We start from the raw sequence: 18,245 nt of genomic DNA on the forward strand, positions 1-18,245 counted from the left end.
TTGATAGCGGTTTTAGATTTTGCCACTTTTTCTGCCTGTTCCATGCCATTCCCAAACCACGCCAGCTGATTGTGGCAGATTCACAAGTGGCTGCCTTCTTCACAGCTGCAGCTCCAGCATAAAAACGGAGCTCTTAAGGCTCCGTTGCAGATGGCAGAACTTTGTTTTTTCAGGTCTTGGAAAACTTTTTGCACATCTACTGATCTTGGAAGTGGTGAAGCTGAGATCCATCTCCACTGTGGCCTCCTGGGAAAACCCTCTCCCCACATTGACTGAGCTCTTCCTCAACTGAGCTATCTACCAGTAGCATGGGAACCATTTATTTCCTTTCATCCTGGTCTTCAGATTCGGAGGAAGAGCAGCCGCGGCAGCAGCAGAACCAGGCACAGCAGCAGCACCAACAGCAGGAGCACCAACCTCCTGCTCAGCCACCTGATACTGCACAGGGCAGAAAGCATCAGTGCAGTGCTGCACATCGCCGCAGGAGATACCCTCAACGTAGGGTTTACAGGCCGAGGATGACCTTCCTCAACATTACTGAGCAGCAATGCCAAAGGAGGCTGAGACTTTCGCGAGAGGTAGTCGGTGACATCTGCGCAATGCTGCACCAACAGCTGGAGCCCAGAGAAATGGACAGCTGTCAAAGTCACTACCGCACTCAATTTTTATGCTTCAGGGTCCTTCCAGGGCTCATCAGCAGACATCAGCGGCATCTCCCAGTCGGCCACGCACACTTGCATCATGCAGGTAACTGATGCCCTCTTTGCAAAGGCACACAATTACATCCACTTCTCCATGGATGAAGCAAGTGTAACCATGCGTAAGGTTGGCTTTGCAAATATGGCAGGCTTCCCAAGGGTGCAGGGCATCATAGACTGCATACATGTGGCCCTTAGGGCACCCCATCGCTACCCAGCTGGTTTTGTCAACCGCAAGGGCTTCCACTCCCTTAACATGCAGCTGGTGTGTAACCACAGGAAGGACATTTTGCATGTTTGCGCGAAGTACCCTAACAGTTGTCATGACTCGTTCATCTTGCAGCAGTCTAGTGTGCCTCCACTCTTCAATCCACCAACACAACTTTCCGGATGGCTACTTGGAGACAAGGGCTATCCCCTGAAGACGTGGCTGATGAGGCCATTGAACGAAGCTGAGGAGCGCTACAATGCCAGGCACATTTCGACCAGATCCATCATCGAGCAAACCATTGGCTTGCTGAAGATGCGATTCAGATGCCTTGACAGATCAGGTGGAGCCGTACAGTACTCAGCAGCCAGGGTCTCCAGAATCATCGTGGTCTGCTGTGCACTGCACAACATTGCACAGCATCATGGTTTGCAGCTGCCTGAGGAACAAGTGGCTCAGTGCATAGCCTCCTCAGATGAGGAGGAGGAGGAGGAAGACGACCTTGTGGAGGTGGATGAGCAAGCTGCAGCAGCATGCAAGTTAATTGCTGCAAGGGATGCACTAATCTTTGCCAGATTCACTTAGGTAAACGAATCAAACACATGTGGCTGGCACCTTCTTATCACACCATAAACAATGGACAAGAACCTGTGGGTTCTTATCACTCTGACCAACATCATTACAAATGCAAGTCGCCCTGAGCCCTCAATGTGCAACTTCTATTTCTCAGATCACATAGGCCAGAACTTCAACTATTTGCCATCACTTCTGTTTAATCAATGCACAAAAGGATGCGTGCTTCTATGTGGTGCTTCCCCTGTGGCTTCAGCAGATGTGGAGGCACCTTGCTCACTTTCATGCTGCTCCGGCTTCGACACCTTTGGCGGGCGTTCTCTGGGTTTGCGAGCCTGTGAGGACTCGGCAACGGTCTGCTCCTCCTGCGTCTGTGCAGGGGCTGAGATGCCCATCTCAGTTGGGTGAGGATTCTGGTGGGGCTCTGACTGAGGGCTACTCAGTAGCATGGGAGTGTGAGCGCTTGGAGAGGAGCCCCCACTTCCTTGTTGCCTGCCACCAACATCCCTCTCATAGGTCAGCCCCACTTCAGTGCTAGCAAGTGGCTTGACAGCATCAGGGGGGCCATGAGGACCTGTATCTGCACTGGCAGTCCTACTAAAAAGGACTTCCATGAAGCTCTGGTTTTTCTGCTCAATAGCAGCCCAGCACTCCTCCAGAGATGTCAGTCTATTCTGAACATTCACCATGTTTTCCTGACTCTGGCGACTTATTTCCTCCATGACCGTAGCCATCCTTTCCACGGAGGTTGCCATCCTTTCCGTGGTGGTGCGTTCTTGCACCATTGCCTCCACAAAGGCACTGCTCATGTTAGACATGGACTCCTCCATCCTCTCCCCACTCGCAGTAACCCTGGATGCAAAACCTGCCAGAGACTCCTGCACTTGTTCCTGGAGTTCCAGCACCACTCTCTTTCTAGTTGGCCCCAGAGGCACAGGGTCCACATGCAGCTGAGCAGAGTTGGGAGCGCCCTGCAGCCTCCGACAAGGACTCTCCACTGCTGTCCTTGTCTCCACCATCTGCTGACGCTCACTTGTGAGCTGTGATACACCAGGTGACAACACTACTCTATGTCACGAAGGTCCCCTCCGAGGTGTGCGTACCTGCGCTGGACTTGTGTGCTTAATTCTGCTGACGCTGCGCCCTCAGAGGTTGCAGGTTCCTCTGAGGTGTCTTCCGGCTCAGGTTCTTCCTCCTGGACAGTAGGGAGGGGGCTGTCAATGGTCCTGTGGGGGAGTAAAGGCGTGAGTTATACATGTGATATTAACGTAGCATGCACATAGAATTGTGCAGATGATCATAAGTCAATCTGTAGGAGCGTCAGATGCTGTATCAGTCACTCATGCAATGTAAATGAGAGAGATGCAAATCTATTCTGTCACCAGCTTGCTCTGCTGCCCCCGTATGACCATCCCCCACATCCACATCCTCATCGCCTCCAATGATCTCCAGGGCCGTCTCCTCAGGGTTGGTGAGATGGGCTATGGAAGGTGGCCCTCCTCCTGTCTTAGCCCTCTCCCTCTTATTGTGGGCTTTCTTTTCCTGCAATGAGGGACACAAGGAGAGTTTGAGTGAGAATGATGGAGTGAGTGTAGCGAATCCATAGCATAGATACTTAGAAGGAGACAAAGATGGAGTGAGGTGCCAATACCAAGGGCCCTCCCTGTGTGTTGTTAGTTGTTGGCATCGCATCACAGTGATAGCGAGTGTGAGGGCAGCATAGTCGAATAGTGAAGTGATTGTGTACATAGAGAGAGAGGGATGGTAAAGGGTGCAAGGGATGTAAGGGTAAAGTGGGATGTGCAGGAGTAGGTTGACAATGCAGAGTGCTGGTGATGAGAGGAGATGGGGAGCAAATTGAGGACAAGTGTGATATTATACTCACTTTTCCTAAGTGGGCCAGGTCATTGAACCATTTTCTGCACTGCACCCAGGTTCGAGGGCACATGGATCTGGAGCTCACCTCCTGAGCAATTTGCAGCCAGACTGCTTTTGTTTGCTGTGGTGGCTTCTTCTGCCCAGAGGATGGGAAGAGTGTGCCCTGTGCCCTCTGACTCCCTCCACAAGAGCATGGAGAGGGAGTCTTTGTCATAACTGGGAGAGGCCTTGGCCCTTGAGGTAGTCATGGCAGCAGTTGTAACAGGCAAATCCAGCAGCAAATAATGAGAAAATGAACCAAGGCTGCATGGGTCTCTTAAATGCAGCTGGCTCACAGACGTTAGCAGAGGCGAGTTCCAGACCCAAAACACTAATTGGCCAGGGAACACACATGCAGGGACTCAATTGCACAATTAGGGCAAAATCGCAAATTTTTACCGGCTGAAAGCGGTTGTGGGATCGGAACCCACCGACCACCTGACCAGCACCCAACCCATCACCAATGGGAAAATCGCGGCCATTAGCTCTGTTTCTTCTCCACAGATACTGCCTGACCTACTGAGTGTTTCCAACATTTTCTGTTTTTTATTTCTGCAATTATAGTAATACTTTTGCAATGCCACAACTTGGTTGTCAGTGATGGTGTAATTAAGGAGCCAGATCAGAAATCTGACAGCATTAGGTATTTGTGCAGGAGGTGTGAAGCCCATGGTTTTAAACACACAGTCATGGCTGCAGCATAGTTTAAGTTTGTAGGTGTATGGTTGCACAAAATAACATCTGAATGTGCTTTTTCATGATGTGATAACACCAGGACCTAGAAGTACCACCCAGCAAAATACAATAGGTTGTTTCCTTCACCCATCAATAGTATGTGCACTTTCTAGGGCCCAAAATCACTCCAAAATGTCAAAAAATTGAACACACCAGAATGGCAATATAACTCTAGTCTATGCAACCACTGCACACTCAAAGACAAGCTCTCGCAGCACTATCTGCAGTATAACTACGCCCTTGGAGCCTACGATCTGGAATGAGGAGTAATTAATGCTCTGGTGTATGGATTTCCAGTTTCTTCAGTAATTGAAGAGAGATTGTCCTATAATGGAATTGATTATATGCATTCCCCTGTGTATCTTTTTGTTCTTAAAGCTGCAGTCTACCTCCTTGAACTGTTGTACAGTTGGTATGTTTCTGAAGGTGTATATCTTAATAAAAACAAATTTCGTCAACATGACTATTATCCGCGATGTGCTGGTGGGCTGGGGTGGGGGAGTTATCAGCTTGTAGAGAGATCCTGATCCACTCCTGCAGTAATGATAGCAGATCTTGCAGCTTTACTCACTCCATTAGAGTGATCCAATGCGTGTGATCCTTTTCATGTCACACAAGCTGAAGAGGAGGGAGATGACAGAAACTGGACATCCCAGAACATTCTTCCAACAAATAATACATTTCTACTGTCAAATATTTATATTTGATTATTATATAAGCACAAAAGATGTTAGTGCTCTGAATCAAATACACCTACTCATTATAATAATTTTGAATATTTGTGTTTACAGAATATAAATTGCCATATGAACTAGACTGAAATACATTATATAAAAACATTTTAACATTTAATGTGGACATTAATTCATGGGTAAGTGCTAGTGTAATAAAAAGAGCTATTTAAAAATAAATAATTTAACATTAATATAAAATTGTATACTAATGTGAGCTTTAAGTCAAAAACTGTATAGCTATTTGGTATAACCCATCATGAGGATTATTATAATAGCATTGCAACGTTATTAAGTATGTTGCAATTTAATAGTTATAAAGGCACAGGGATTAATTCTGCAGCAATGTAATACACTCAGGTTTGTTATTGAAGATTCACTAGGCTGTTCAGACCAGGAGACAGGACTGGTATATTTTGAGTCCCGTGGGCTGTTTTCTATTCACCCCTCTCTCTTCCCCCCCCCCCCCCACAGAACAAAACACCAGAAAGCAACAATATTATTTGGAAAGAATAATTCATAAGAGTCTGTTTTACATGTGACGTGACCTTATATATGGAGGCTTCAGTCATGACACCTTGCTACTACAGGAAGCTCTTGATTACCCCTGTACAATGGAAGAGGGACATCAGTGAAGTGATGTGTAATTAATAATGGATGGCTGCTTTTACTTTACGGGAGAACTGAAGATAGGTAGATTGACACAAGATCTTGAAGAATGAGGCTGTCGTTTGAGTTCTTCAGTCAGCCTACTATTCTCACCTCCCTGGTGGAGCAGAGGCAGTTTTCAGTTGCTATTTAATCAGAGTTTCAGCTACTCTTTGAGTCCGAGGTTTGCTCTTCTGGTCCTTTTGCAGCTTTTCGAAGTTGCTTCCCAATTCATGTCATCATGGAAGACTCCTTATTACCACCAGTATGTTGAATGGGATAATAGATTGACATCCTTTTTGTGATCATTTCCCGACAATTCAGCATTCAGTCAGTCAGAGAGTTATTTTTCAACACTGTACTCGTATATGATTTACCCACTGGTATTATTGTCTGTCCTTTATGTTTTTTTTTATTTACTAGCCAGAGTTTTATTTTCAGGTTTGGTTTTCTGTGAAGCTATCTAATATTACTCTTTCAGTTCATACAAATATAACTTCTGAATTTACTGTTTCTTTGGATTAAGCAGTTACTACTTTAAACTATCTGTAATATCAGAGTAAGATTAATTTGCATTGTTTAGAGTGTTTGTTTTTTTGGAATGTACAGTAATTAGCCCCTCCCTATATCCAACCTCTTCCAGCCCTACAAACCTTCAAGAACCCTGTGTTCCTCCAATTCTGGCCTCTTGTGTATCCCCCACTCCTTTCGCCCCACCATTGTCAGCCATGCCTTCGGCCGTCTAAACCTTAAGCTCTGAAATTACCTGCCTAAACCCCTCTGCCTCTCCGCTTCTCTCACTGCCTTTAAGACTCTCTATAAAACCTACCTCTTTGAACAAGCTTTTAGTCACCCATTCGAATATCTCCTTCGGCTCAGTGTCCGTTTTTGTCTGATTACAGTCCTGTGAAGTGCCTTGGGACGTCTCCCTACATTAAAGTTGCTATATAAATGCAAGTTGTTGTTTTTATATGGGTTCTTATAACCCTCTATGCTCGCGTACACTCGAATGCCCTGTTTCCATATGCATCAGAACAAATATGTTAATGTGGTCATTAAAATCAGGATCCTGTTGTCATTGTTGCCTTTGTGCTATGAGGATGGGATCTCTGGGTGTGTTTTAAGTTTTCACTTATGCCACAACTTTCATTTGATCAGCATAGTACTGTACCAAGGTTGTTTGGTGTTAATAAAATGTCTGCTTTTTTTAATGACAGCAGGTGTTGTAATTTGTTAATGCACTGCCACTGGATAATATTAGTACTATTATATGAGGCTCTAGTGTGGCACCTTTATTAGTGGTCTGATGAGACAGCAGTTCCAGATGGCCATTGTAAGATTGTTACAGTAAAATGTGCTAACATCAACAATATCCAGTGCACTAGCCCCATACTTAAGCGGTAGTAATAAGGTTTGCAAGTGCAATAATGGGCCAAATCTTGCTGGAAAAATAATGGTGTGTTAACGACAAGCTGTTATTAATGCACAAATCAGTCAGCGAGTTCAGGGGATTAAGAGATACGCCACGAGTTACGTATCTCCAGAACATGCTGGTTGATTTACACCGCTCTGCCATTTGCTTCGCACAAACGGCATCGCGCCCTTAGCCTCCCCGTTATTTAAGAACTTGCTGGATTTGCACATTAATTGCCCATTAAACCTGCTGCAGAAAGTTAGGACTAGTAATTAATAGCATAAGTACCATTTTAACGACGTGATAATTGTTAATGCAATGCCAATCAACAACTCTGGCCCAGAAGGGGAACCATTTAAACTGTTTAGTCTCATTCCTGCATGTAGTAAATTCTTCTGAGAGATTTTTAAATTTTCAACTTTAAATTTTAAAAATGTTTTCTCTCTCTCTTAATCCAATCTTTCTTTCCCTTATCTTTATTTCTCTTTCTATACCTGATTTGACTCTAATTCATTGTCCTTCTCAATCATTCCTCTGTTTCTTAAATCTCATTGGTTAAGGAGATACAGTGTTGGTCCCGCCATTCATTAAGGTCCCAGATGCCCCATTGCCCTCACTGCATATTATCTGCTCGCGCTTCCAGCAAGCTATGGTGCAAAATAATTTTAAGCTGAAGGGTGCAGGAAAAAGTCTAACTAATGGCATGCCACGGGATGCCCCGCTCCAGCAAGATTTGACACATGATAAGATTGGTTCCTTGTGCACATGCACCTGTAATGCCATTTGTACACTTGAGAACTGACGTTACTGCAGCTTATGTACAAGGAACTATTGTGACATGCACTGTAAGTGTGTAGCTGCTTTCATTGTTCCATAGTCAAATGGGAACTTTAAAGAAAGCATAGCCAGCATAAAAAGTATACTTCAATCTGTTTTCTCTCATGATGATGGAGTCTCAATAACACGTGTGTGTAGATCTGAGTAACTGAAAAAATTAAAAACCTGTCATTCAATCTGCCACTTTCTGGTAGGTCAAAGCTAGGCCCTAAAAATATTACATCAGGCTTCAGGAGTGAAGGCTTTCTTTCTAGGGCTGGATGCATGCGAGGAAGAGCTAATTGTATTCACAGACCTTTACCGACAAACCGGCATCTTTTTGGCAATATTCTTGCTCAGATGGGATTTGATTGTTTCCTTGGTATCATACCAAGATGGCCTGTGACCGTCTCTAATGGTTGACAGAGACATGTACTTTTATGACTCAGCTACTTGACAGATTTCTATAATGATTCACTCTCATACTTGGTATCAGCTTTAATGCATTAGTGAGCCTTGACATTAATACCACACTTGTGTGTTCTCCCAGACCTTCCATCTTCCACGGTAAAATAAGGAGGAGAATCATTAGCTGGATTGGGTACAAAATGGTGCCCACACATTTAATATAGTTTGTTGCCTCGTATGTTCTACAATGTCATGTTTATTGTTGTAATATGTCACCTTTTCTTGTCCTTAATTTGTGAAATAAGGGCATTAATAACCAGCCTCTCTCAAGATATATTCAGTGTTTAATGGATCACGATCATGATTGTGAAAAATGTATGGATCTGTACAAAACAGGAGCATTTTTGGTTTGTCCATGGGTTTGAGGGAGTTGCAAAGATATTCCGCACGAGTGATGCAAATGTTTTTCCACAGTTTTACTTCTACCACAAGTTTTAAGACAAACTTTTAATTTAATGTTAATGAGAACTGTTATATACATGAGAAGGTACCTTAATACTCCTCAGAGGCACATTCTGCGAAACTGAAAGCCTCCAAAGCAGGAATTTCCATAAAACGTCTAGGGATTATTGATTGACTAAGCAACAATGCTCTAGAGAAAGTCACACAACACAGGTACTGGAAAGTAGTTGGAAATGGTCAATAAAATTCAGCTGTACATTTTATTTAGAAATGCAAGTACTGTAAATACCAGGATTCCAAAAGCAATATTCATAGTGCTTGCAATTTGACTTTCAGTAGCAGGCTAGTTAATTGAGAAATGATGGGGAGGGGGGAGAAATAGTAGATCTAGTAGTTGTAATTTTATTCTCTGGTTATTAGATTAAACTTCATATGTTTCAGTGACCTGAAGGAACATACAAAAAGATGACATCCATTACAGTATGTGTACTGGAATATGTTACAACTGGAAGTGCTCATGTAATCACTTTGTGTAGCAAAGTTTCATCAATTGGTTGGATACGATAATCCAAATAACGTCCGCGCGTTCAACTGCTGTATATTTGGTTTTGTTGCAGCCCACTGGATCATAACATCAATAGTTCCTTTAATTAACTCAATATTTCCAATAATAGCATTAAAATTACCATTAGGTTAGTGTATGCTCTGATTAAGTTACTTTTGACTCGATGCTGTTTCAGTTCTGAGACATCTGTACGGTTTAGTCTGTAGAATGGAACAGCTGCGCTTGTTTTCTCTTTAAAAAGTACAGAAATAGATGCCATATAATCGTAATGTTGCGTTAAGTTACAGCACTGAACTTCATTGGTGTGTGAGTATTAGTGTGACATTTCTCTCTTCTTATCTTTTAGGTGGAACGGGAGATAGCTATCCTGAAGTTAATAGAACATCCACACGTTTTAAAGCTACACGACGTCTATGAAAATAAAAAATATTTGTAGGTATATGTTTGGTGTTTAACTGAAAGTATATTTTACTGGTTCGTTTCTGTTGATTTATAATGAATTGGTTTATAATGAACATGCTTCTGTTCACCTTATCCATAACCTTTCGAATTTTTGTTGTATACAAAATATATTTTGATAATTGTTGAAACCTTGTATTTTAAAGTGGGAGGCGGGTTGCTACACAACTGGATCTAAAGATTTGAATTACTGCGCTCACCTAAAAGTCTTGGGGTCAATGGGTGCATGTTCTATTCACATAGTTGATGTTGTGTGTTTTGAAACATTGTGTGAAAGCTGACTTTTTATATACAGAATACTTCCAAGCCTGTGTTAAGTTGCTATGCGTAGCAAGATATATATTTTTACAATAATGGAACTGATACTATCTAACTTATAGACAATGATAGGTTGTTTTCATATGAGCTAAAGTACAATTGGAATCATCAGAATATTTAAATGCTATAAGGAGGTGAGAACTGGATGACACAATAGATTATCTTCCTGTTTCTCTCACACCCAGGGCCTGGCTTAAAATGCAGCCCAGGCGGATGAGGTGAAAGTGAATGAGTTTAGATGACCTCCATTAGTTTTCTGGTGTAGGCCCACATAACAAAACTGTTCATAATTTATCACTAAATTAGCTGTCTCACTCAGATTGTAAGGATGACTAGTTTGGGATATGGAAACTAATAGTGCAGTAGAGATACTCTTCTGAATTTCAGTTAAAACGCTTTGATGGACTAGAGTAAGTACTACTGTGCATCTGACCTACAATATGCTGAACTGACAAGAGTGTAAGGATTACAAAAGAGTCCCTCACTGAGGAACGAAAATTCAGAAAAAAAAAAAAACCTGTGCATACTTACTGGCACATATCATAGGTATCTTCTTTCAGTTTAAAAAGCCTGATTAGAAGCCATCTGTTGGCAACCATTTTATGTGAAGTTTCCAGTACTGAAATCAAGACTGGTGAATTCTTCCACAGAGGCCTCTCCATGTTACTGAATCTCAGCCCTCATTCATGATAAGACCACAGGGAGCTTTAGGCAGATTCTGTTTATTTTTACAATACTTCCAAACTTCAGTTGTGATCTATGTTTAGAAATGTGAATTTTCCCTGTCTAAGAGATGAGTAGATTTAAAGGTGGCATGGGCCACAGCCATTCACATTCCTATTGGAATTCTACACTCTTCTTGGCCTGGTGATGTTTTGTAGCCCATTGTTTTATTAGTGTAGCCTTTGGCTTATGCCAGCAAAAAAAAAATGTTTTTGTTTTCCTCCTCAAGGACGGGAGTTGAAAACTTTGGTATGGCCATTTTTAAAAGGTATATTTCTGATATGTCACAGGAATGCGGCATAAGGTCCCCTGACAAAGGAATCAGATGCCGGTTTGAGATATTGATCGACTGCACAATGAGCTCCTGCTCTCACTCATGCTGCCATGGGGAGATGCCAAATGGAAGAATAGTCAGCCTGGACTAATCTTGCATATCTCATCCTGGCTGATCTCCAAGCAGTTTTGGCAGAAGCCTGTAGATCATGCATCTTAACCTGTCGTGTGTTGCTGGCACAGGAGGAACCACATGGAGAAGAAGGAAGAATTATTGAGAAGAAAGGAAACCTGTCTCTCTCAAAGCATAAATACATTTATTTTTGCAATTGGGTGACGCAGTGGATTAGCAGGCTTTCTGTTCAACCTCCGTACTTGGGTTCAAATCCAGCCACGATTGACGGGATGAAAGTTTCCTTTTTCAGTAGATTCAAAGGGCCGTATTTCAAGTGAGTCCGGGCAGCTTGAGCCCAGTTACTAATGCATATGTGGCCACAGAACAATATTGCACCCAATTTGGCATGATGTTGGACCTGTTACTTGGGAAGGCCACAGGGATAGCAGGTGTGGAAAATAGAACTGTCACTCCGCTGTAGTGAGGTTGGTCTGCTGAAGTTGAATTTAAGACACTTTGGGGTGAAATTGGTCTTTGGTGGTAGCCAGTGTTTCCTCTAAGCTGTGTGCGGGCGTGTAGCAGTCTTGAAGGTACCGTGCGGACCACTCAAACTCTCAAAACACCGCGCGGTCGCGCAAAAAGAGCGGGAAAATTGGCTGAGAGGAGCGGATATAAAGAGTGGGACAATCAGCTGAGAGGAGCAGATATAAAGAGCGGGGCACAGCAGACCTGAACGGTGATTTAAAAAAAGTATGGAGTGACGTCACAGGACAGCAGGTAGGTGATTGTTGGGTGAGTAGTACAGTATTTTTGTCTTTAAACTAAGAGCCGGGGAACTATAACTATTACGTTATTAAATATTAACTTGACTAGAGAAACTAAATAATTAATATAGCTATAAATAATCATTTGTTTAAAAACTTTAGCTAATTAAATAAGCAAATAAATAAAGTCTAGAGATGGCAGGGCAGGCTATGTGTTGTGACTGTAGTATTTGGCAGTTTGTGGACAGTGAGACAGTCCCAGATTCCCACATCTGCAGGAAATGTCTACCTTCAGTCACTCCGGCTCAGAGTCATTGAGCTGGAGTGGGAGTTAGAGACGTTCCGAAACACAAGAGAGGGGGAGGAATTTCTGGTAGTTTTATCCAGAATACAGTCACACCCCAGAGGAAAGCACCGGTTCAGGAAAGGGAGGGTCTGACTTTTAGGGAGCCGGGTAGCGGGGACTTAGGAGAGGTTGAGAAGGAGGTCCCGCATACACTGGTCCTGTCCAACAGGTACGATGTATTCGTTACCTGCGAGGACAAGGAGAAGACAGCCATAATGCAGACCAAGGCACGATGGCTCAGAAGGCTGTCCAAGGTGGGGGGGGGGGGAGGTGGAGGGGGTGGGGGGAAGAGCAGAATAGAAATGTGGTAGTGATAGGGGATTCTATAATTAGGGGGATAGATAGCCTCCTCTGCAGCCAAAAATGAGAATTGCGAAGGGTGTGTTGCCAGGGTAAGGGATATCTCGAGGCGGCTGAAGAGGAATTTGGAAAGGGAGGGGGTAAATCCAGTTGTCGAGGTTCATGTCGGAACAAAGGACTTGGGTAGGAACAGGGAGGAGGTCCTGCTGAAAGAGTATCAGGAGTTAGGAGCAAAATTAAAAAGCAGGACCTCAAGGGTAATAGTCTCTGGATTATTGCCCGAGTCACCTGCAAATTGCCATAGAAACAGTCAGATCAGGAAAATTAACACGTGGCAAAAGGGCTGGTGTGGGAAGGAAGGGTTCCTTTTCATAGGACATTGGCACCAGTACTGGGACAGGAAGGAGCTGTACTGATGGGATGGGCTTCACCTGAACAAGAATGAGACCCGTGTCCTAGCGGAAAGGGTAAATAGGGAGGTAGCAAAAGCTTTAAACTAGTAAGATGGGAGGAGGGATCTACAAGAAATATACAAGCCTAAATATAAACAAAACAGGAAAGGAGAGCATAGGAAAGAGTAAGGTAAGGGAGGACATTGATGGCCAGGGAATAAATAGTTATAGAACAGGAGGTTAAAAATAAAGTGAGAGGAACTGCTATTAAAATGAGTTAATTTGTCTGTACCACAATGCACACAGTGTCCGTAATAAAACACGGGAACTGGAGGCAATCATGCATTGCGAGGAACCAGACATAGTAGGGATTACTGAGACATGGCTACAGAAAAATCAGGACTGGGAATTAAACATTGCAGGGTATAACATATTTAGAAAAGATAGAGAGGGGAAAAGGGGAGGTGGAGTAGCTGTACTTATTAGGGATAACAATGGCAGTAGAAAAAAATGACGCAGCTATCAGAAACACAGAAATAGAATCCTTGTGGATAGAGATAAAAGATAATAAAGGATTAACCACACTAATAGGGATAGTCTACAGACCACCTAATAGTGGAAGGGAGGTGGAGGAAGAAATATGCAGACAAATTAGGGAAATTAGTAAAAAACATAGAATAATAATCATGGAGGATTTCAACCACCCTGATATTAATTGGACAGAAGAGGTAGGTGAAGGGGATGAGGAAATGGAGTTCCTACAATGTGTACAGGACTCCTTTCTAACCCAATATGTAAAAAGCCCAACAAGGGAGGAGTCGCTATTGGATCTAGTAATAGGGAATGAACCAGAGCAGATAAGAGAAGTAAAAGTAGGGGAACACCTAGGCAATAGTGACCATAATGTAATACACTTTAAGATAATAATTGAGAAGGAAATAGGTATAACAAAGACCAGGGTAATAGATTGGAGAAAAGCTGATTTTGAGGCGATGAGAATAGAACTTGGGAAAATAAAGTGGACAACAGTATTGGCAAACAATGATGTAGAAGAGCAATGGGAAACATTTAAAACTGTGTTCAACAGAGTCCAGGAAAAATATATTCTGCTAATAAATTAGAACAAGCTAAACACTAATGAGACACGGTGGATGAATAAAGCCATAAGGGAAAAATTGAGGGTAAGGAAAGAGGCATACATTAAGTACATGGATAGCAGGGGAAGAGCATGAAAAGGGAGAATATGAAGGAGTTAGGAAGGCAAAGAGGAACTATGAAATTAAATTATCAAGGAACATAAAACAAAAAAGTCAAATATTTTACAGGCACATCAATAAAAAAAAGTAACGTCAGGATGGGAATAGGGCCACTAAGGGATGTAGAGGATAATACCACAGGCAGCAATAGAGAGATGGCAGAGATATTAAATAATTACTTTGCTTCAGTATTTACCAGGGAGATAGAACAGGTGAAGATGACATCGGATGATGAGATTAGTAATGAGTTAAGTGCATTTAAAATAAAACAAGGAGATATACTAAATAAACTAATGAAACTCAAAGAGGATGGCCCGGGCGGATTACATTTTAAAAGAAATAGCATAGGCATTACTACACATATTTAGTAATTTGTCAGAAAAAGGTGTAGTGCCAGAGGACTAGCGGATAGCTAACGTAATACCTATATTTAAGAAGGGAGATAGAACATGTCCAGGAAACTATAGGCCAGTCAGCTTAACATCAGTGGTAGGAAAAATAATGGAATCCCTACTAAAGGAGAAAATAGAAGAACATCTAGAAATGAAAAATATAATAATAAATAGTCAGCTTGGATTTCAAAAGGGAAAGTCTTGCTTGACCAACCTCATTGAATTTTTTGAAGAGGTAACAGAGAGTAGACAAGACTAATGCAGTAGATGTAATCTGTCTAGATTTTCAAAAGGCCTTTGATAAGGTACCACATAATAGACAAGTAGCAGAATGGATTGCTGGCTGGCTTCAAGACAGAAAGCAGAAGAGTAGGGGTAAAGGGTAGTTATTCAGAGTGGTAGAAGGTGGGTAGTGGTATTCCACAAGGATCATTTCTGGGACCACTATTGTTCACAATTTATATAAATGATTTAGAACTTGGAATCAAAAACACAATTTCTAAATTTGCGGACGACACCAAATTGGGGTGGGTAGCCAACACTGAGGAGGACTGCAGAAAATTACAAGAAGACATTATTAAACTTGAAGAATGGGCATATAATTGGCAAATGAAATTCAACACAGATAAATGTGATGTACTACATTTTGGTAAGAAAAATAAGGAGGTCACGTATTACTTAGAAAATAAAAATCTAAATGGGGTAGAGGACAAAGGGATCTCGCACAAATCACAAAGTATCGACACAGATTAACAAGGCCATAAAAAAAGCAAAGCATGCGCTAGGGTTTACGGGATAGAATTGAAAAGTAGTGAAGTTATGCTAAACTTGAATCGAACCTTGGTTGGACCACACTTGGAGTACTGTCTGCAATTCTGGTCACCATATTATAAAAAGGATATAGAGGCACTGGAGAAGGTGCAGAGAAGATTTACAAGGATGATACCAGAAATACGAGGGTAAACCTATCAGGAAAGGATGAGCAGGCTGGGTCTCTTTTCGCTTGAAAAGGGATGGTTGAGAAGTGACCTAATAGAGGTCTTTAAAATCATGAAAGGTTTTGGTAAGAGTAGATACAGAGAGAGTGTTTCTACTTGTGGGGAAGAGCAAAACTAGAGGCCATCAATATAAGATAGTGACCAAGAAACCAAATAGGGAATTCAGAAGAAACTTCTTTACCCAAAGAGTGGTGAGAATGTGGAACTCACTACCACAGGGAGTGGTTGAAGTGAATAGTGTAGATGCATTTAAGGGAAGGCTAGATAAGCATATGAGGGAGAAGGGAATAGAGCATTATACTGATAGATTTAGATGAGGAAAGACGGGAGGCTCGAGTGGAGCATAAACGCCGGCATGGACTGGTTGAGCCGAATGGCCTGTTTCTATGCCGTATATCCTATGTAATTCTATGTAATGTAAAAAATTTAAGGTACCGTGCATTGAAAAAACTGGCAGCGCACAACAGTGAAATTTTAGAGGGAACGTTGGTGGTAGTGCAAAATGGGTGTTATTGAATCGGTCGTCCATTTTGCACCCCGTCTGCTTTCTCTTCAATGAAAGTCAATGAAAACGAAGTTTGGGCGAGGTCTAAAGCGCGCTGCCAATTCACTATTCCGCATTTTGCGCTAGCGCCCAAGCCAAATTTAATCCCCTTTCCCTAATTAGAGTAGTGGGAGCTTTGCTCAGTTTCGAACAAGTACATAGAAATACATAGAAGTTAGAATATGGAAGCAGGCCATTAGGCCCAACCAGTCCATGTTGGCATTTACTCTCCATGCAAGCAGATACTTCTCCTCACATTTCCCTACCCTGTTCCCATATTCCAACAACCCCTTTTCTTTTATCCACCTATCAAATCTTATCTTGAATGTTGATGCATGTTCTGTCTCAGTCACTAACCCTGAAACTGTATTCCACAGCTTCACGAATCTGTGTAAAGAAGTTTCTTCTTCACTCTGTTCTAAATCTCTTGCATTTAACCTTGCATCTATGACCCCTTGTTCTTGACCATTCAACTATTGGAAACAGTCTGCTTCTATCTACCCTGTCCCATCTTTTCCTAACTTTATATTATATTGCCCTGTAATATGTGTTGTTCGAACAGAAAAAGACCCAACTTCTCAAGTCTTCCTTTGTATTTGTATTTCCTCATACCAGACAGTGCTCTAGCTGAGGGATTATTAAGGTTTTATATAGGTTCATCACTAACTCTTGGCTTTTATATTCTATAGTCCCAGGATAGAGGGTCGGCCATTTAAGACTGAGATGAGGAGGAATTTCTTCACTCGGAGGGCTGTGAATCTTTGAAATTCTCTACCCCAAAGGGGTAGATGCTGAATCATTGAGTATATTCAAGGCTGAGATAGATTTTTGGACTCGTGGGGAATCAAGGGATATAGGGATCAGGCAGGAAAGTGGACTTGAGGTCGATGATTAGCCATGATCTTATTGAATGGAGGAGCAGGCTCAAGGGGCCATATGCCCTACTCCTACTCCTGATTCTTATGTTCTTATACCACTTGTAGATAAAACCTAGAATGTTATTAGCTTTTTGTACAGTTTTAGCAACCTGAGATGCTGCCTTTAATGTTCTGTGAACTTGTGCCCCCAAGTCCCTCTGCTCTTCCACAGCACTGAATCGACTGCCATTCAGAGTATAATTACTGTTATATTTTTACCAAAATGAATCAGTTCGCACTTGCTGACATTGAATTCCTCAACCTGTTTTTAGCCCATTCCTCCATCTTATGGGGGAATGGGCTAAAAATGGGAATAGGCTTATCCCTTTGCAGTTTTTTTTTAATCTTGCAGAAAATTAACTACCTCCTATTTTGGTATCATCTGCAACTTTCAACACCACTCCCTCCAGGCTTATATCTAAATTATTTCTATATGCAGTGAACAAAATTGGCCCCAGGACTGAACCTTGAGGAACACCACTACCCACTTCCAACCACTCTGGAAAAACTGCCCTTAACGCCTACTCTTTGTTTTCTCTCCTGTACCTAACTTTTATTCTGTTTACTATCCTCCCCTTAATTCCATATCACTTAATCTTTTCTAGTAATCTCCCATGTGGTACTTTGTCAAAGGCTTTTGTAAAGTCCATATATTATACACTGCATTTCCCCATCTACCATGTCTGTTATCTCCTCAAAGAATTCTGAGGTTTGTCGAGCACGATTGTCCCTTTTGAAGACTTTGCTGGCTACTCCTAACTATTATATGTTAAGGTAACTGGCCTGTAATTACCTGGATTAGCTCTGCCTCCCTTTAAAAAAAAAAGTACTCTCCAGTTCTCCGGCACACTTCTACACTCAATAGAACCCTGAAATATAATCTCTAGGGCTCTGCAATTTCCTCCCTCAAGTCCTTAGGATCGTAGGATGTATACTGTGTTATATGCTGCCTGGGAATGGTTGCTGACACTGGGCGCTCGAAATTCCAGCATGGACATCCCTTGCCTAGATGAACATAAAAATTCATTTAAAAGGCCAACTGAGTTGATAGTTTGCCTGCTCTGCCACACCTAGGGACAGGATAAATTCAGTGATGACTTGCCATGTCCTCCTAACACTTAATAAGATGATATTGGCCTATCACATAACTTGTTTCTCACCGAATCTCCACTCCTGATACCTAGCTGAAAATGTTGCCAATACATTGACACTGACTGATTGCTATCCAACAAGGTACAAGAAACTGATTATTGAGCAACGTGATACCATGATG

The 18,245-nt window shown here is 42.2% G+C and overlaps 1 protein-coding gene across 9 annotated transcripts in view; it reads left to right on the top strand.

Moving 5' to 3' along the window:
* The window catches only part of LOC147107033 (serine/threonine-protein kinase BRSK2), a 1,115,513-nt gene that overhangs the window by 593,355 nt on the left and 503,913 nt on the right, over nucleotides 1–18,245 (top strand). For 8 of the 9 annotated variants that reach the window (XM_086008028.1, XM_086008027.1, XM_086008038.1 and 5 more), the window contains exon 3: nucleotides 9,522–9,607. In XM_086008028.1, the coding sequence (XP_085864154.1) occupies nucleotides 9,522–9,607 (86 nt within the window). Of the gene's footprint in view, nucleotides 1–9,519; nucleotides 9,608–18,245 lie in introns of those variants that run through there. The other variant, XM_086008032.1, reaches the window with a different exon arrangement.

The sequence above is a fragment of the Somniosus microcephalus genome, chromosome 15 (assembly GCF_052327205.1).
Source record: "Somniosus microcephalus isolate GS21.2 chromosome 15, FLI_Smic_1.0, whole genome shotgun sequence".
Lineage (NCBI taxonomy): Eukaryota > Metazoa > Chordata > Chondrichthyes > Squaliformes > Somniosidae > Somniosus > Somniosus microcephalus.